This window comes from Brachionichthys hirsutus, chromosome 4, assembly GCF_040956055.1.
Source record: "Brachionichthys hirsutus isolate HB-005 chromosome 4, CSIRO-AGI_Bhir_v1, whole genome shotgun sequence".
NCBI classification, from domain to species: domain Eukaryota; kingdom Metazoa; phylum Chordata; class Actinopteri; order Lophiiformes; family Brachionichthyidae; genus Brachionichthys; species Brachionichthys hirsutus.
The window spans coordinates 3,750,783-3,771,041 of NC_090900.1; the positions used below are offsets into that span (position 1 = coordinate 3,750,783).

At 43.5% G+C, this 20,259-nt stretch overlaps 2 protein-coding genes across 2 annotated transcripts; both read left to right on the forward strand.

Moving 5' to 3' along the window:
* Positions 1-11,652: 11,652 nt before the first annotated feature.
* riok2 (RIO kinase 2 (yeast)) lies at positions 11,653-15,186 on the forward strand. Its single transcript, XM_068738445.1, has 10 exons — positions 11,653-11,765; positions 12,409-12,547; positions 12,655-12,771; positions 12,957-13,132; positions 13,251-13,339; positions 13,424-13,615; positions 13,696-13,788; positions 13,916-14,335; positions 14,502-14,601; positions 14,849-15,186. The coding sequence occupies exons 1-10, from the start codon at positions 11,700-11,702 to the stop codon at positions 15,008-15,010; spliced, it is 1,554 nt and encodes a 517-aa protein (XP_068594546.1). The 5' UTR covers positions 11,653-11,699; the 3' UTR covers positions 15,011-15,186.
* Positions 15,187-16,237: 1,051 nt separating this feature from the next.
* LOC137918037 (protein limb expression 1 homolog) lies at positions 16,238-19,458 on the forward strand. The gene is made up of 6 exons (XM_068760780.1): positions 16,238-16,304; positions 16,795-16,985; positions 17,668-17,808; positions 17,889-17,984; positions 18,816-18,893; positions 18,994-19,458. The coding sequence occupies exons 1-6, from the start codon at positions 16,238-16,240 to the stop codon at positions 19,456-19,458; spliced, it is 1,038 nt and encodes a 345-aa protein (XP_068616881.1).
* Positions 19,459-20,259: the final 801 nt, after the last annotated feature.

Below are 20,259 nucleotides of genomic sequence, written 5' to 3' on the forward strand. Positions count from 1 at the left end.
TCCTCCACGGAGGCAGAGCGAGGGATGGGATGAGGAGAAATGGGAGAGAGATAAAACGACAACATGAAGCCACAGAGACAGTTCCAAAAGAGGGGGGCGGGGGGGCGGGCAGAGAGGAGTCACAAATAGAAGTGGGAGACAAACAGGAAGTGGTTCACACATTTGGCAAGCAAAACTATCTATGATGAATCCAGCAGAGTGGTCTTATCAGTGTTCAGTTGTGTCAGTATGTTTGCCTGTGGTGAGTTGTGGTCTGCAGGGCAGACAGGAAGAGATGCTCAGCGCCCACCTCAGCCGAGGTGGGATATGAGCCCTGCGGAAACTCTTGTGATGCTGCGTTTGAGGTCCAGCCTTGTGAATGTGATGCAATCAGGAGCATTTCATTGGCTGAGACGGGACAGAAAGGAAACCCAGCTGACAGACTCACCACGTTCTGGAGCTTGATACTTTCCATGTGACCTTGACGTGCATCCAAGGTGTGGGGCTTTTTGTTTGATTGAGCCAATAGCCAGGCTGTGCTTGTATTAGCTGCCTTCATGCTGAGAGTTTGATGAGAAGACCAAAACAATTCTCTTTCCATTCCCTTTAATATGGAGCAGGAGGAGGGAAGCAGTTAGCTTAGCATAACAGCTACAAACAGGTGTCTTACTTTGGTTCAAAGGTAATCAAAAATATTATTAACAGCTCAAAAAAGTGTAAATTCTTCTTTTTTTCTAAAGTAAAAAAAAATATGTCTCAATGTTTTTTTATGTAAGACTTTGTGATTAATAATAATTTTCATAGACTGTGTTTTCTTCCATGTAAATTTAAAGGATTGTTCTAGTGGGAGTTTGCATGTTCTCCCCATGTCTGCGTGGGTTCTCTCCGGGTTCTCCGGCTTTCTCCTTTCTCCTGTGTGTGAATGATTGTCTGTGCGTGGCCCTACGATGAACTGGCGGCTAGTCCAGGGTGTGCCCCACCTCTCGCCAGCTGACTGCTGAGATAGGCTCCAGCAAAACCTGCGACCCGGTAACTGACAAAGCGGTTCAGAAGATGAATGAATGAATGAACTTGGTGGGATAATTGGTCCTGGATCAGAACAAACCCCATAAAATGTTGAGCAGATTCGGAAAAAGGACTGGATCCAGTATTAATTTTTTATCTTTCTTTAATGTCGCATTCATTCTACAGAATGACATTTTGTGCAGATCCAAATGAATATTTGGATGAACATATACGAGTTTCATTTTAGTTTAGGCTTGAAATAAAAGGGAAAGTTCGACCTTGGAGACATGCTGTGTGAGGAGGATGTGTGAGAAAACATGGCAGGCCTACCTTACAGGGGGAAAAAAACCAATTACGTACACACGTGTCGTTTCACTCACTTACACCCAGACTCACTTACAACACGGCCTGCAGGTGTCGTTCACATTTCAAACGTGGGAAATTATACAAACAGCCTGGAACGCTGTGGGCACGAGCAGCGCTGCTCATTTAACACACTCCTCCAGTCACTCAGGCGGAACTGTTTTCTCATCTGTCAATGTTCCACAGCTTTACCCACACAAATATCTTGTCAACATCAAGCACGCTCACATTTACACTACCACACAAATGTGACGGGGTAAAACGGAAAAGAGAAGAAGAAAAACGGTCCAGCTAATGCACCTCTAGGACATCACACAGAATATGAATGAACATTTTCTGCCCCCATGACCTTTTTGGATCCTCTTGGAAAGACTCTCCAGCTATGTAGCAAAACCAATTTGCTATCATTTGACACTAAACTAGCTTTTTGTTTAGTGAACTGTCCAGTGTGTGTGTGTTGGTGTGTGTTAGTCTGTCTCACTCGATTGAGGTCTTTGTGCAGGGTCACAGAATATGAGGTAATCAATCACATCATACTCTCGTAGATTAGAGTCACATTGATCTGGTCTCTGCTCTGACAAACAGCCCAACCTAGAATGCATCCAGCTGGCACACACACATACACACACACACACACACAGCACCTCTTCTTTTGCTGCAGTTTGAACACTCCACACATGCTCTCCAGGGATGTACCCTACCACATACACACATACCAGGAATATTTAGTGAGAACTGCCCTCGCAGACAGACTGGACTCTGTGCAGTGAGCGTTCAAGGTGGGATGATTTTCCCTGTGGGTGGCTGCTCATTTGTAAGCACCGTTGACTGTCCATCGCCTCGCCTGCCCCGTCCAGGAAAGCAAACTGTTTCCACTGGATGTAACAAACGCGCCATTCTCGGCAGAGAAAGGGGCTGTCGTACATATTTCTACCTGGGTGTGTGTTCACGTGCGTGTGTGTTTACTCTGTCAATCAGCTGCATGCATTCAAATAATTTATTTATGCTGTGTGTCATCCCAATCAATGATCAGTGGTGTGATGAAGGTCGTTGCCTGAGGGAAAGATACAAATGGAAAAGATGCTGAAATGTGCAGCGTTCAAAGAGATCATTAAGTCTGAGCTCTGAGCTCCGGCTGAGTGTGAGTGTGCGTGTGAGTGTGCGTGTGTGGTGGGGGTCGGGGGGGGGGGGGGGTTCTGTGTTGTGCTTAGCAACTACTCATTAGCCTCTGAATATGCAGTGGGGGTGTCAGAGTGTTATCTAGGTATTGTTTGAATATCTCAAGTGTGTGTGTGTGTGTGTGTGTGTGAAATGTTTCCACCACCTTCGTTTTATGATTTGAAACATAACTTATTATTATTATTATTATTATTATATTATATCTATATTTTATTTAACTGTTGTAGTGTAGATAAGAAAAAGTGGTTTGATTAAATGTAACATTGAATCCGTAGCTTCGACACTCAGCCCTGAAAGCAGAGCTGAAACGCTCGGGGAGTTTCAGAGTCTGTTATGATGTAAGCTCTCTGAAACGGCTCCTCTGCACTGCTGGTACCTGTTCAGTCAAAACCAAGGCAGATAAAATGAAAAAAAAGATGCCACTCTTTGAAGATAATTTCAAAATAGGATGAAAATAATTATGTATTATCTTGTGACTAGATGTCACAAGATAATAATGAGTTTGATACAGCTCTCTTATTTGTGTATTGAATTTATTATGAGCACACAGCTACAGTATCAGCTGATTAGTAGCATATCGCAAACGACAAACGGCCTCTGTTCAAAGCTAATAACCCCCCCCCCCCCCCACAAGACCTCAAGGGTTTTTTTTTTAAATGCTCCTCTTAGACAGGATGTTTGACTGTACTTGTACTGTAATACATGCTACTGTTTGACTGTACTTGTACCCTAACATTCTATGTAATAAATATATTCATCATCATAACAAGCACATCTAATTCATTCTAGTTCAGAGGATCTTGCTTAACCAAAAAAAACGTTTAAAAACAGGAATTGTGTGCTTGTCCATGTCCCACTCTTCAGTGAAGTGGCTCCATCGCTTTAATTTACGTTTTCTCTGTTGTGATTTCATTCAGTAATTAAAACTCAAACCTGAAGTGTCCCGGCGAGGAACAGCTGATAAAATGAGACCTACAGAGACAGCCGGGAGGATGAGAGGCCAATGGTGTCCCTCTTGGATTGGGAGGACTGACCAATGGGAGAGCAGTACTGATTGGACGTGATTTACGTTCCTGACATCTTTAACCAAATTACCCAGCATGCATTGCGGTGTGATTACTGTAAAGCACAGTCTTGATGCTTCTGTGTGTGTGTGTGTGTGTGTGTGTGTGTTTCCTAAGAAAACATCTCTTGGGGAGCGGTAAGACGGTTTTGAACAGACACAAAATATGAGATTCATCACCAACAGAAAGGAAAAAGGCATCTCTCATTCAGATTTGGGGAGATCGCCTTCTATCTCTGGCATCTATTACAGCAAAGCTCTGTCATCTCTGATCAGCACTCATTGAACACAAACCAAAACTGTTTTCAGACTATACAGAAGCATGTGTTTAAATTTGCGTGAAATAATTTTACTCTTTTTAACTATATCTTCCTTTCACCAATATGTATGATATGATAAAGTATGATAAATGTTAAATGATTGATCGTATATATTTATAATGTGTTAAAGTCACAAAGTATAGACGCATGGTCAGACACCTGCCCAGGGACTACAGGTGGAAATTAGCTTCTTGCTACAACCTGGTAAAATGCAACTCTCCTCTGTGGTCACTTCTAAATTATACGCTGTCCCTGTACAAATAAATAAAACATCCAATCACTGTGAAATGTAAAAAGTATTGACCTGCACTGTGCACTGAGGAACAACTCAGCCACCTTAGTAAAGAAGGCCCACCAGCGCCTTTACTTTCTAAGGAGGCTGAGGCGAGCAGGTATGGGCTCCCCTGTCCTGGCTTCCTTCTACAGGTGTGCAGTGAAGAGTGTCCTCTCATCCTGCATCACGGTGGGGTACGGCAACTGCTCTGCTGCAGACAGGAAGGCCCTGCAGCGGGTGGGAAAATCAGCCCAAATGATTACCCACCGTCAGTGACATTTACAGCAAGAGGTGCAGGAAAAAGGCTACCTGCATTATGAAGGGCCCCACCCACCCTGCACACGGACTGTTTTCCCCCTTCCCATCTGGAAGAAGGTTGCGCAGCATCAGGGCCAGAACCACCAGGTTCAAAAACAGTTTCATCCCTGATTCTGTGAGAGTTATGAACAGTGGATAACTCAGAGGTCATAATCACTGCTTCCTTGTCAGACTAATTTTGTTAGTAGTGGATGCTGCTATTCGGGGATCTGTGCAATTACTAATGTGTATATATTCCAGGAAATGTTTTGAGTTGAATGAATGTGTGTCTGTTTTGGTGACTGTTTGTTGTGCGCCTCGAGCTGGGACCTGAGTGCGGTTTTTCGTTCTTTCATGCGAGTGTTGGAGTGACAATAAACATTTCTTGATTCTTGATTCTTATAATAGGAAAGCATAATAAAACTAATGATGTCTGTGTTGAAATGCTTTCATTATTAACCAACTCCCTGGTGATGTGTCATCCCCCCCCCCCCCCAAAAAAAAACTCAATCAGCGTTCAAAAGTTTCATTTGTCTTTCCTTTAAAAATTAACGCACACGTGAAACACGTCAGGCTATTATCTGGTCAACTCAACTAGACATCAACTGAGTCTCAATTCACGGACATCGGTCTGATAATCTTCCCCCTTTTTTATTTCGGCTTGTCCGTTCAGGGGTCGCCACAGCAAATCAACCTGCTCCACTTCACCCTGTCCTTTGCATCGTCCTTCTCAACACCAGCAACTCTCATGTCCTCCCTCACTACGTCCATGTATCTTCTCCTGGGTCGACCTCTAGCCCTGTTCCCCGGCAGTTCCGTCCTCAACATCCTTCTCCCGATATAGTCCCTGTCTTTAATCTGGACATCTGTTCCTGGTAACATTCCCAACATTTCCTGAAAATTTCATCCAGATCCATGCAGAACTCTTGGAGTTATCTTGCTAACGGACGGACAGACAGGCAAACGCTGGTGATTACATAACCTCTGCCTCGCCTCGGCGGAGGTCATACAAAAGGTGGTTGTGTTAAAAGTAGGAGTAAAATGTCTTTTCATTAAAGGAGAAGTAAAAAGTGGAAGTGGAAATTAGAGTAACAGATAGTAAAGACAGAGGTTTAACTTGTCTGTGTGTGAGTAAGAAGCCTAACATGAGCATGAAGATGCTTCATCTTCACTCCTCAGCTGCTGAGGGACGTCCATTTACACCGGGTCACACTGTTATAGGAAGAAAAAAAAATCTAATCACTGCCAGTGGGAAATGCATCCGAAGGAAAAGAAGGCTTGTAGACAATCAGATACAGCCTTTGACAGATTTGGTCCCTGGATTAAAACACAGATCAAATGTGCGCGAGGCCTGCGGACTGAGGCCAGAACCGTTTCTCCTGGCTTTAACGGGCTCACATGATCCATCAGTTCTGTTGAGCCACTCTCTGCTTTCTCATCCCTCCTCGTGAAGACAGATAGCGGAAGACTGTCTCATTTCACGCTTGCAGGAGTTCATGTCATCAAACTAGGCACAGACACACATTCAAACACACACACATACACACATATACAAGATGTAGCTGCTATCTGATGGCCTGAACAACAGCAACCTCTGAGATAAAGAGCAGCTCTCCTGTTCTGATGATATACAGCTGCTTATGGCCTCTAGACGGTGTGTGTGTGTGTGTGTGTGTGTGTGTGTGTGTGTGTGTGTGTGTGTGTGTGTGTGTGCGTGTGCGTGTGTGTGCGTGTGCGTGTGATGGAGAGGCTCTTCTGAGGACTGCTGTTAGTTAGCATCATTCTCTATCACCGTGGCATGTTATTACCTTTCTCGAGCCCGTGTTGCATCACTCGTGCTCCGTCACACACGCTCGTGCACACGCACACCCACAAACAGATTTGTCTTGAGATGTTTTTGAGGACAATCCACTGATGGCATCGTGTCCTTATTCCTTAGAATTATGTACATTTTGAGAAGTTTTTTTTTTAACACTTATATATTTACTGTTGTGGCTTTTGTCAAATCAGAAGCTGCAGCAAAAGATTCTGATCGATTCACTGATCAGTTTAGAGTAAATTATTCATGTGGGGCTTTCCAAACAAATGAAATAACTGCCAGCATGTTTACCCCCCCAATAATCAAAACGTTAAATCTTAACAGAGTAACTTAAACTTAGGTTTGAAAGGCATGTAACTCCTCACAATACCACTCATTATCTACTCTTTAACATAAACACACTGAACCCATGTTTTATCCGGAAGATGTGACAGTTCTGATGCTCAAAGATTTAACACCCCTTCAAGAACAGTCCCATTTAAAACATTTATTTAATGGCATCATGATATTATCCAAATAAAAAAAACATGAATATTTTGGGAGGCCCCAATTACAGACATCATTTTAATAGGACTAGATCTGAAGATCTAGCGGTTGGTGGGATGATAATTTGTGGCCCCTCAGGAAGATATAAAAGTTTAATGTTAATCCAGCCTGCGAGGTTCATATGTTTTGTTTTTTATAATTAAATTAATGCTATCTTAGGAATGTCTTTTAAGTTTTCAAATAAGGTCAAATGTAAAAATGTTCTGGAAGCCTCTTTTTTCAGAAAATGATTGTGTGGAATACCCGATCCTCACCCAGACTCTGCCTCCTGCAGCCCCCCCCCCCCCCGCTTGATTTGAGAATGAGACCCCTGGATTTACAGGCTAAACCTAACCTGCCTAATAGGAGAGCACAATTTGGCCAGTATAGGCAGCTCATATTAAATAATGCATTGTTTACTCCATACCGACCCACAGGTACAGGAATAAATTTCCCTTACAAACACCTATTTACAAATATGATGATAAATATTCAACCAACAGGACTCTATCGAGTGCACATCCCCACTGAGGCTCAGCAACTCGACACACATCTGTTTCGCTGGCTTGAGCCATACTCTCCTACACCTTCACAAAGTCATGTGGAAATGGATTCATCATATTTAGTAAAAAAATAAGGAAAATATTAGTGGGAGGGGGGATACAGTTCATGCAGTGTCAGTGAAATTGAAATAAAGAAATCCTGAATCCAAAGCTCAATTCGGTTCCACACAAAAGATTTAGTGGAATCTTACTTTCTGGCTCATTTCAAGGTGTATCTGCTGGGCAGGTTACAACCTTCTCTTTTCATATTTCGTCTCGGGGCCCCTCGTGTACCACTGCTTGCACCGTCACATAGGAGCCTTGCATCAGAGCATACGGAGTAAGTAGATCTCCTCTTCTCGGCTCTGCTCTAATCAGATTTGATGTTTCCAAACACGCAGCAGCTGGCGGGAGGCACAGCGATGATACCTTTAAGAAAACGAAGCCCACGTTGTTGAGACTCACGTAAGCGTCTCCAATTCCTGCCTCAATTTAGCACGTTCTCCCTGAAGCTTAACTCTGCTAAACAATGACAATGTAATTTAATGGTGCGACGCTGGGAGTGTGTGGAGGTGTGTGCGTGCATTGCATTACCGTCAAAATTGTTCAGCTTCTTTGTTTGGAGGAACGCCTTCCATGGGCTGATGAAGCAAGTCCCTGAAAACAACACAACAAATGCAGCCTAAAATAGCAGATAACGAAAATAGCTCGTCTCGCTGAGACTATGCCTTCATCGTGAAAAAAACAATATGTGCATTCTGTGTGCGAATATGCAGATAAGTGTACGATGCAGCAGCAGGATGACATCACCTTTTTTTCCCATCATTTGATGATTTCATTTCAGTTCTCTTTAAACGTAATGAAAGGGGTCTGCAGTCAGACAAGTTTGGCTCAGGGATGAGGATGCCCCTGCCGTGCAGAGTCCAGTGCACTTTGGGTAATAACACCATATCCTGTGTTTGTAAAACTATATTCACTCTGTGCACATGAAGTGTAGCGATCACGTCACTTCAATGAGAACTGCAAAGGTCCTTTCATCGCGTTGACCTATCCGGCTCTCACTCTTATCTTATGCTAACGAGGGACTCATTAATTTCTAATCACAGGTTCAGGATTTACTGCAGATCCAGGAAGAATATTCAGCCCTGTACCCGCAGAATGTGGATGAACCCGTCACGTTTTAAACAAGACATGCAAGCTCCAATAAATACACAAGGTGAAGGTGAGCCTGTCTCTGAGCGTGAAGGCTACTTTTCAGTCAGATATATTACAGCCAGGACTGGGGTGGTAAGAAAAAGAGATGAGTGAAAGAAGGAAGGAATAGCAATAGACTGAAAAGAGAGCTGCAAAAAGGTCCCTCGCACATCTGGACAGGAGACACTATTTGACTGTGTGTGTGTGTGTGCTTACAGAAACATTCTGCCACATTCTATGTTCCTCTACACACAACCAGGTCCACTATGCGCCCAGCCTAGTTCGACTAACACATTGATCATTCTGGTCTGTGCTAGTGTGTTACTGTCAGGTCTCAGTGAGACAGATGACTGTGCCTGCCTGTCCTAAGCCATTTAAAAAATAAAAAAAAATTCAGAGCCGCGAGATTCCCAATCTGCAGCCGCAAAAAGCAAATGGACAAAACCACAAGAGCCATCAGTAAAACTCTACATTCTAATCAATCAGACAAATCATTCACTTCTTTATAGAGTTTGAGGTTCCTACATCATTAAAATGTTCTAAAAAAAAAAAAAAAAAGAAGAAGAAAAGTCAATACTTACAGAAACAGAATTTCAGGAGAATCCAAAAATATTGGCATTTTTTATATGGTGCACTTTAATGAGAGTCAAAATAGCCTCCATAATATTTACAGAATAGGAAATTAGCATTCATTTATTGATACCGTATGTTGAGATTATTTTACATGCAATGATGATCCTTTGTAGGACTTTAGTATAACACTGTCTGGCTAATATCACACTGCAGCTAAAACAAAGGGCAGATACACCTGCAGGAGGACAATTGAGTTTCAACACTTAACTTGAGACAACAAAGGTCGTCAGGAGACAAAGGACAGCGGTTTAGCAGCGACAATATTCTGTGTCACAGTGCCATCTAGCGTTTACCCTTAAGAAATACCCATTAAACCCATTCTGCAATTAAACGCTTAAATAAGCATTAATTAAATTAAATAATCACTAAAATAAAATAATCACTTGGATAATACAGTCGAATCATGTATTATTACTTTACACAGTAAGGACCCAGTAATGCATCTACTTACAGTATTACACTACATTTTCTATGGTCTTAGTTATAACCATCAAGTTAAACGATCATTTCTGGAGCTTGTTTGTATAGTTTTGCAATTGTAATATGCATTGAATTTTAATGTGTGTCTATTTTGTTCAATACTTGGGTATATATAGAGGGTTTCAGGTGTGGATGTTACGACCCACTAGGGTTGTTGATGCATACAGCACACTGCAGCACAACACAAGTCGACCAACATGAGCTTTCAGTGGTCCCAGACACGGAAAGCAACCGTGACGCAGAGTAGAGGGTGTGAATAACTGTTTGAAACAAACATTCATGTGGCCTGCAGAGCCCCTCACAGACACGGTGACTCACACAGAGCTCATACACTCACTCTTGCTCTCCACACACTTGGACGTTGTCTTCCACATTAGGCCTGCAATGTTTTGATTTAAATTCATCCAATTCAGTTTGAGGGTCAAGAGCAATGTACACGGGTCAATAAAACACTTGCACCTCCTTTGTGCACATGTACATTTAGCACACACATACACACAGTCTCACATTCACAAAGAATACCTGGTCTCTGTTTGGACACAGGCACTAGCTGGACCGCAGAGTGTTAAATAAACCAAAGGAGGAATGCCACTGAATCAACACCGCCTATGAAAGAGGAGGGAGAGAAAGTGAGAGAAAGTGTGTGTGTGTGTGTGTGTGTGTGTGTGCTGGCTGCAGAAGAGAGTGGTGTCTGTTACAGGACAGTCCTGAGTAAACGCTCACCTACCTCTACCTAACGCTCTGTAGATTGCAAAAAAACTGCTGCTATGGCAACAGAAACCTGCTGGTAAATCTCTGTCCATGCGCATGTACACACACACACACACACACGCACATGCATACACACCTGACCTCCACATTTTACTGGGATGATGCAGTGTTTCCTGGAGCATCACTTTGGACACCGTATCGTGTTGTGATGCATTGTCCGATACTTAATTGTCCTTGGGGGGGGGGGGGGGGGACTCTTTTTAAACTGCCCATCCATCAAAATTAACAATTAAACTACACAAAAATCAATAGATCACCCAAGCATCAATTAAATTATACCCAACACATTCAATAAAAGATAAAGCAGCCGCACCAATGCCGCAAACTATGTTTGCCATATTCCCATTAACATGCATAAGCCTCTCTCAAAGCATCAGGACCGTGAATCTGAAGCAGCCACAAGAAATGATGAATGATGAATTTTTATATACAGTACACCCACATTTCTTATGGCGAACATATGCTATAGGGCCTATTCAACCGTGAGAATAAAATAAAGTAAAAATCCCCACAAGCCTTGCATCCAACAACACATCTACCAGTGCTTATCATTTATATTTCAGTCATGGAAAAGTTTGCAGGATTATTCAGATTACCTTGAAAACACCAGTTCTGAAAAATGTCCACGCAACTTTTGGTTTATTTATTATTATTTTATTTATGGACCCTGAATGGGGTTGATTCTTCTAATTCCACTCAATCGGGTTTCTCTATTTTCTGTCATTAGTGATGAGTGAAAACACCTGATGGATATAGACCAGGTAGGGGCTTTCATTTTTACATGCACCTAAAGTATCAGCGTTCCATATTAAACTGTTATTTGGAATACATATACATATTTGTTCACAATGAAAATGACAAATTAAGAATGATTAAAACCACTTTTTAAATTGGGACTTGGGCTGGGAACCGATCCAAGGCCCACACAAAGATACGAAGTGTGGACTGGTGGCCAGCCTACCTCCAGGGCACAGCCGAGGTGCCCTTGAGCAAGGCACCACCAACCATGGCGGCGCCCACCCCACGCATGTTACCGACCCCTAAATATATATATGCACGTGTGTTTAGAGGGGCCCATATCGGGTGAAAATGTAATGTCGTCCTTGTATGACGTTTCGGTGACGTCAGCCGTACACCAGAAGTGACGTTTTTGAACTTCCGCCTTACACGTGTGTTTACTGGCGATGCGGAGCTGCGCTTAAACGGGTCGTACTGTTGAAATATTCGTCGCAGCCGCTGCTGAATACACGGAGACATGGGGAAGCTGAACGTCGTGGTGCTGAGATACTTGTCTCGGGATGATTTCCGGGTCCTCACGGCGGTAAATCGCGCTCAAACTGAGCTAATTCTGCCTCAACTCATTTTAGCTTGTGCTAGGCTAGCCGTCGATTTGTCATCACTGTGAGGCGTGAGCTGACACAACTCGCATCGATTCGTTTTGTCAGCCGCTCATTTATATTTTGTTGGATATATCGCCGCTGTAGTGGGTGAAATATGTTGTTTGTTGATACGTAAATCGTAGCTACGGCTAGCTTAATGGAGCAATAGCGTCTTGTTTCAGTAACTTTAACATCTGTCCATTTTCTTTCTCCTTTTTTTTTGTTTTTGTTATCCCTACATATTGAAACATTGCTTGATCCAGAAACAAAACACAACTCATAGTGTTCCTCTACAATATACGACAGATAAACGATCTGAGACGTTTAATTCTGTATTTAGAGAGTATGTATTCGCTCACATTTTGGTGTCGGAGTTCTAAAGACCATGGCACTGCTACCAGTACTCAGTTGAGATCATGCAGAGTTCGAATCCAAATAGACTTTATTTTGTTACCTAAACATAGACCCACAAAAATAAACACCTAAAAGTTATAAATGTAGTTAAATAAGATTGGGAAGCAGGCTTGGATTTCAAAACTCTGACCATCAGTTAATGTCTCTTCCTGTGAATTTCCCCTCGTGCAGGTTGAAATGGGGATGAAGAACCATGAGATCGTTCCAGTGAGTCTCCTTTCCTCCATAGCTAGCCTCAAACACGGCGGCTGCAACAAGATCCTCAGAGAGCTCGTCAAACACAAACTGGTGGCCTATGAGCACACCAAGAGTAAGTAATCCTACAGGGAATGCTTGTTGGACCTCAATAGTCCTGGTGGAGATGGTACACGGTCCGGTTGTTTTCTAATGCTCTCTAATAGGATGTGTTCATTTCAGCCGTGCAGGGCTATCGGCTGACCAACGGAGGATACGACTACTTGGCTCTGAAAGCCCTGTGCTCCAGAGAAGTGCTCCTTTCAGTTGGAAACCAAATGGGAGTAGGCAAAGAATCCGGTGAGCAAGACCGTCGCACGCGCGTGTAGAAACCGTTCAGTCTAGTGGCGCTTTCATCGGTTGTTTTTGATGTGTGGATGTGTGTGTTGAGGATAAAATATCGTTAAATGCAAGCATGGATTTGTATTGCAAATACAAGTTATGTTCACGTGTGCTGTGTTTGTGTTTGTGTTGACCCCCTCTAGATATATACATCGTCGCGAGTCCAAACAGTGAGCAGTATGCGCTGAAGCTTCACCGATTGGGTCGCACTTCTTTCAGGAACCTGAAGAACAAGAGAGATTACCACAAACACAGGAAGAACATGTCCTGGCTCTACCTCTCCCGCCTTTCTGCCATGAAAGAGTTTGCTTACATGAAGGTAATGAAACAAATCGGGGGACATGGCGAAGTTGGGTAGACGGAAGATGACGCGTCGCCAGGAATTGTTTCGTGGTAGGAATCCGCTCTCGTCTGATGGTCACCTCCTAATTTTGCAGGCGTTGTATGATCGAGGATTCCCTGTTCCCAAGCCTGTGGACTACAACAGACACGCCGTCGTGATGGAGCTCATCAATGGATATCCTCTGTATGTGTTCTTCGCTCACGCCTTACGCTAACGGTCCACCTCTTCCTTCTCTTGGTTAATCTGCGTGCTGCGGCTCTCCTTCAGATGTCAGGTCCATGAGCTGCAGGATCCATCGGCGCTGTACAGTGAATTCATGGAGCTCATCGTCAAGCTGGCCAATCACGGCTTGATTCACGGAGACTTCAACGAGTTCAACCTTATGCTAGACGACCAGGACCACATAACGATGATCGACTTCCCTCAGATGGTGTCTACGTCGCATCTGAACGCCGAATGGTTGGTGTCTCGTTTGTTAAACTGACCGGTTAGGAACACGCGTTGAAAACAATTAAGAACGGTCACGTTTTTGGTTGCAGGTATTTTGATAGAGATGTGAAATGCATCAGAGATTTCTTTGCCAAACGGTTCAATTATGAGAGCGAGCTCTTCCCGACCTTCAAAGACATCAGGTGACTGCTCGGTTGCTTTCTTTAAGATGTATAAAGTAAATCTTTCATGAAAAAAATGTGACCGCAAACAGCAATTCTTACAGTATTTTTTATTTTATACATTGGTTTTGCCATAATGTTTCCAAAGACGATCTTGTTCTCTCGATGTCGACGTCTCGGCGAGTGGCTTCACCAAAGATCTGGAGAGAGACGGGGCGCTGCTGCACCCAGCTGGGCCCGAGGGAAGTGATGATGAGGAAGAGGATCAAGATGGAACAGACGAGGTGTTAGAAAAAGAAGACAGTTTGGACATGGAAGAATATGAGCATGCAATACTGGAACTGGAAGGTGTAAAGGTCAGCGACCTGCATGCCGACACGGAAAGACGAGACGATGAAGGCGATGATGGTGAAAGAGGGGAAGAACAAAAAGGGACTGATTCAGCACCTGTTGTGAGAAGTGAAGAAGAACCCGAGAAGGAACTGGATGACGACTTGGATGAGGCAGACGACGAGTGTCCAGAGTTGGCAGCGCTTTCTTTCTCCAACAAAGATTGCAAACCGTTCAGGTAAACGCAATATAAAGTCAAAAGGCATTCGATTTGACGAGGTTAGCATCAACGACCGCACTCACAGCTGTGGTTACAAGCCAGCAATGGCTCTTGTGGGTGGGAACATTTTAAAAGGAAACAAACAAACCATAAAAGTGTTTCTCCTGTGTGTTTTCTCCTGCAGAGATTCAGACCGTCTTCTACACGTGGCAGAGCACGTGAGGAAGAGGACAGACAGCGAAGCCACGATGGGCAGCGCAGGGAGCTGCTCCACCATACCGCCAGTAAGTAAAATACAGCTCTCTGTTCTGGAACGTACAAGGGTCAAGGTGAAAGCAAATTCGTGCTGAATTGGTTTTACCAGTACTCTTGAAGTAATACTAATACCATCTAGATGGTGCTAAAGAGCTTTCAGAACCTTTTGTCCTGTTTGTCAAAGAGCCTAAGGTTGAGACATCATGCCCGGCTTGCAGAGAGAGGCCCCCTGTGCGTTTGGAGTGTAACCACCTGTTGTTTTTGTGTATCCTGCAGGAGATCATCCGTCAGAAGGTGCGGAGGCAGCTCACTAAGCAGCAGAAGGCTGCACAGAGGAGACGTCTGCAGAAGGGAGAAGCCAACTTGGTGACCGAATCCACCAGGGAGAACCAGAATAACATCAAGTCTAGCATGGATAGCGCCTCCTTCTGGGGGTGAATGGGGACTACAACTTGCATCAACAGGCCTTTGTTTGGTTCGCGAACATTGTGCAGACCTCATGAAAGTATCTGCAGCAGCTCGTCTTCTCTCTTTGTACTGCAGAGAACTATAATGTAAATATTTGTTACTTGTGATGAAACCGTTTTAGTAGTAATTAAACTAACAGAACTTTACTGTTGAGGAGTGAGCGTCTTTATTTTAAAGATGGGTTTAATCTTTGTGTTTTCTTTACACTCAAATAAACTGCTGAGCCAAAAACAGTTAGTGCTGTGGAAAGAGTACTACCGGTAAGCAGGCTATGGATTCAGGATTTAAACAGAAGGCAAGTTCCTGGAGAGCTCTGATTCGGGGGGGGCGGTGGAAACTGCTCTGCTTCAAAGGTTTTCATCCATTATGGCAATTTGAAAAGATCCCTGCCTCCACCCTCCCAGCAGCCAATCAAATCAGAGGCTGACACGAGCGTGTGGCAACACATTATAAGCTCCAGAATGCACAAATTCAGTAAGTCAGGAAACAAACACGGGTGTCCTGTCTCTCTCTGTCACTCAAAAGATTCACGATATCACCAAGAATGCAAATTATAAGAGTAAAAGGATTGAAGACCTGGTTTATCATAATTTGGTTCATTTGAGGCTTGATGGTTTTGAAGGGCTGCTGAATTCAGACTTGGAACAATGGCCATTCATGTTGAAGTGAAGTGAATGGAGTTCGGACCCTGTGGCCTCAAGCTTGTGTGTGAAGTCAAAAGTATCCCCCCCCCCTACTCATCACTGATTCTGTTTTTGGAAAAACTCTCACTAAGATTTTGGAAACAGGAGTTGTATGAAAACTAAAAAGCATCCAATAATTGACTTTCAACTAAATGTTTTTTATGCACCAAAATGAGGATTTTTAGCAACTCGATCTGGGTCTTTTGAGTGTCCAACTCGGTTCAGGGATTAGCCAGATACACAGCTCAGAGGGAGGGGCTCAGCATTCCAGCTCTGCACCGCTGTGTGTGTGTGTGTGTGTGTGTGTGTGCCTAGAGGCCCCCTGAGTTAATTGGCAGCATGGGTGACAAAGGTGGTCCACTTCAAAAGAGAGACCCCTGGTGGGACCTTCGCACAGGAGAAATGTAGGAGGAGAGTGGAGAGAACAAGTTGCTGCTCACTCCGGAGAGATCGTGCGTGCCGTTTGGATGCATAAAGTGGACAGCATGTGTTTGTTGAAGTAAACTGGAAGAAGATGAGTGAGTTTAGAGTGGAGGAGAGCATCATGCCACAGAGTGAGACCGACAGCAGCCTCAAAGACCGTGAGTAACTCCTGGACAGGCTTACGCCTCAGCCTTGGGTTAAACTCAGTAGCAAATATTTAGTCGTTTTCATTTAATGTCCTGCAAATATAGACGCCAAAACCTCAGTCAAATTGTCCCTTGCATGCCGCCTGAATCTGAGCTGAAGTGAATTTTGCCACTCTGGAAAAGTTTAAGCTCCTTCAGGCTCAGAAAACTCAACGGCTTACAAAATGCTGATGTGTGTAAGTTATGGAGGGACACACTTCAAATCTACATTAATTAAACTCTGTCTGGGAATGTTGCTTTCCATGTGGGTGGCGTGTGCAGTCAGGTTCACGTTGAGGCATTCTTAAATATTTGTCAGAATTGAAACGAAGCCTTTCATTAGAGCCGTTTTATTTATTTATAGGCCTCAGTGAAATACGCTCACACTCAAGCTCTTTACTTTATTCTCCGGTCATGTCCATCCTGTCAGTCTTCACCTTGTGCCTTTGTTATGTGCGTGTAGTAAATGTAGTGGCCATGCTCCATGACTTCTGGGAGCAGCGGAACGTGAGTCAGTCACACGGCTCCTCCAGTGAATCTGACGCCTCCATCCAGAGAGAGCGCACGCCGCTCTATGAGTCTGCCCCGTCCCCTGGTCCTCCGTGTGTCTGCTACGTCACGCTGCCTGGAGGAAGCTGCTTTGGCAACTTTAAGGTGTGTTTGTAATGATCCTATGTGCTGTCTGACGTCCTGGCACTGTGTCATTTACAGCATTTTATCCCTCGTGTGATGTTGGAAGCATTACTATCATGCAGTGAGTGCACATTCATAACCAATCCAAGTAAAAGTGCATCTTGGCTGGAAACATCTTAAAAATATTTTCCAAAATGAATGACTAATTACTACACATATTTCATAGTTGATCTTTTATTATGCAGGGTGTTCTTTTCATTTAAACTAAACTACATTAGAACAGAACAGGCCCAGAATCACATTTAGAGGGAGATGCTTACAAAAAACACCTTAAGGTAATTTTTGGGGGGGATTAACACACAATCACATTCGTTTTTAAGGCTTTTTTAAGATGATGTCTCTGTATTTCATTACCGCAGATCCTCTCAATGTGATCATTGTTACCCTGCCGGCTCGGAGGACGCATGTGATTGGCGATCTGTGAATACGTCTCATAATAATCTCACTGACGGTTTGAGCTCTTATCCCATGAGCAGCTGGCGTGAAGTGTGAAATCACAGAAATGGAACCGAGTGACTCTCACACGTTAACACAGACTAAAGTCAATGTTTGTCATTGTTGCATTTCACATCCTTTCCCTCTCTTTTATTTCCATTTTTTGGTCATTTTACACCATCGATGTTTCACATCACCTCCTCCTCAGGTGTGCGGCAGCCAGGCAGAGGCTCGCAGGGACGCGGCCCGTGTGGCTCTGATGAACTCACTTGTGAACGAGCTGCCGTGTCGACGCATCACTCCCCGTTTCGTCACTCAGAGTTTGCACCAGGCAGCCGCTGACAGTGCTGTGAGTTTAAGCATTACTGTAACAATGACTGAATATTCAGTCTTAACCGGAATCTTGACCTCCACCTCCAATCCGTAAAGGTCTCTGTTGAAGATGCCAGTGATCCGAGCACCAGTTTAGGAACCTACAGTTTGTTACTCCATGCCTACATGGGACGGAGTATGCTGGAGTTCCAGGTAAAACATGAGACCAAGGCCTATTTGTGCTAAATTATGTTTTTGTTTTAGCTGTGCTCATAAATCAAATGCAGTTAAGTGAATGATTTAGTTACTTCAAAATGATTCGTTCGGTTTGAAATGTTTTTTTGTGAAGAAATCTCAAATAGTGTGTTCATAATTGGTCCTAATATATAATCCTTCAACATTTTACAAAATTAGCGACTATTACGCCAAAATAAGCAAAAACAAATCACTGCACCTGGGTGGCAATTCCACCCACATTCGTTAGAATGATGGCCCTGCTCCTTCCTATTTCATCTCACTCTTGGTTTGACCCCAGCAGCAGGGGGTTTGTGTGAAACACTTTATGTTTCTACCTTTGTGTAAATAAGCATATGACTGCAGGCAGAGTGCTATTAGTTAGTAAGAGGAAATGGACTCATGATCATTCTTGCTGAGGAACACACACCTCCATGCAGGCACATGTTTATAGCCACAGCCACACTTGGAAACAAAGCAAACAGTCTGGAAGGTACAACATGGACTTAGAGCCCAGATAACGTACGAGTCATAGTTTCCATCTGTTTTTCCGTTGGGTTCATTTTTGGTTGGCTCTCTTTGTTTAACACCGATGTCGCTAGGTTCTTAACTCATGGCAGCTGTTCACACGTGGGGCATACAGTACTTTACAATATCTTTTCAAACAAATCGTCCACAGCTTAGGTGTGGGATTCCAGAAATATCCACATAATAATCAGTTCTCTTTGTGTGGCCTTTGCACACAGAGCTGCACATTTGCGTTTGTTATTTCAAAAGGGTTGACTTTGTACTCTTTTTCATCCTCTGCAGGAGATGATGGCAGTTTTTCAGCTGTTGCACTGGAACGGGACCCTGAAGGCGTTGAGGGAAATGCAGTGCTCTCGACAGGTAGCGGCCTTGCCGAGGGAATATCGCGTCCCCGAAGCTGTGAGCACATTCTGAATAGGCAAGCATATGAAGATGAATGCTTATTTTCTTTCCTCCTCAGAGTGTGATAAACTATTACTCTCAGCGAGGACTTGATGAGTACATGCGCAGCAGCTTGGCTCTGGATTGGCTCGGGCGGGAGCGGAGGTCACCGGGGCGACTCGGGGAAGAGCTGCTGGCGGCGCAGAGGGAGCTTGTGCATGCGCGGCGTCGGGGCATAGAGCTACGCTTCTACAAGGAAAAGACAGCGATCCTCAGCCTGGCTCTGAGCCAAGCATACATTCACCGCACACCTGAAGCCTTAATTCCAGTGCCAAGTAACACATACGAGAAAGAACAACTTCCCTTACTCACATTGTATAGCCAGAACTCAGAAACCGAGACCACCCCGTGGAGCAATCCATCACCAACTCCCCGTATAAACACCAAGAAAGCCGTCTGTCAAGCCTCTGACAAACACATGTCCTCCATCACGTTCTCATCATGCCAGACGGAGACTTTTGAACATTTAGACGACTTGGAATAGACTGAAGCAACAGTAGAAGATGGATGATGGGACAAAGGAACATATCAAACATGGTCACGGTCTTAGTATTTGTGCTTGTTAACTCCATCAAGGAGGTTATGTTTTTGACAGCGTTTGTTTGTTTGTTTGTTTTTGAGAACGATCCGGATACACATATGGATACAAAACAATAACAAAAATCTGGACTTTCCCATTTACTTGTAATGAGGCGTTTTTTAATGGTGTAAAACCAATTACGAGGGGAAAGAGCTGCTTGGCCGGGGTTGGCACTCTCCGAGTGCATTTCTAGTCGAATCATGTTGTCTTCATGTGTTATGAGTCACTGTAGTGATTTAGCATTTGAACTGATATACATACCAATCATTTTGTGATGTCTCATTTTGTTGTCAAGTATACTGTGAAATTCAAAGGATGGCTGCTCGGTCAATTGCAGCTATAATTACAACAAAACTAGCACTTGATAAAATAAATAAACACGTCTTGAGCTTGTCTGGGATTTGAATGACACTAGTTAATGTTGTTTTTTATTGTGTATGCAATGGAAAAATAAAAAGGATTTTCTGTAACTCACAACCACTCTGTGTATTAATATGAACCCTGCAAGTAAAGGTAAGGTAAGTAAGTATTTTTATACGTGATCTCTTTCAGATTATAATTAACTTCTGAATTTGTGGGGTTTAATTTCTTTCTTTTTTTCTCCAAGTAAAAGCACTTTCTAAATGTTTTCATCAAAATTAAAATATTTAATATATATATATATTTATGCCCAGTATTATTAATATTAAGAATGTTGTTGTTGTT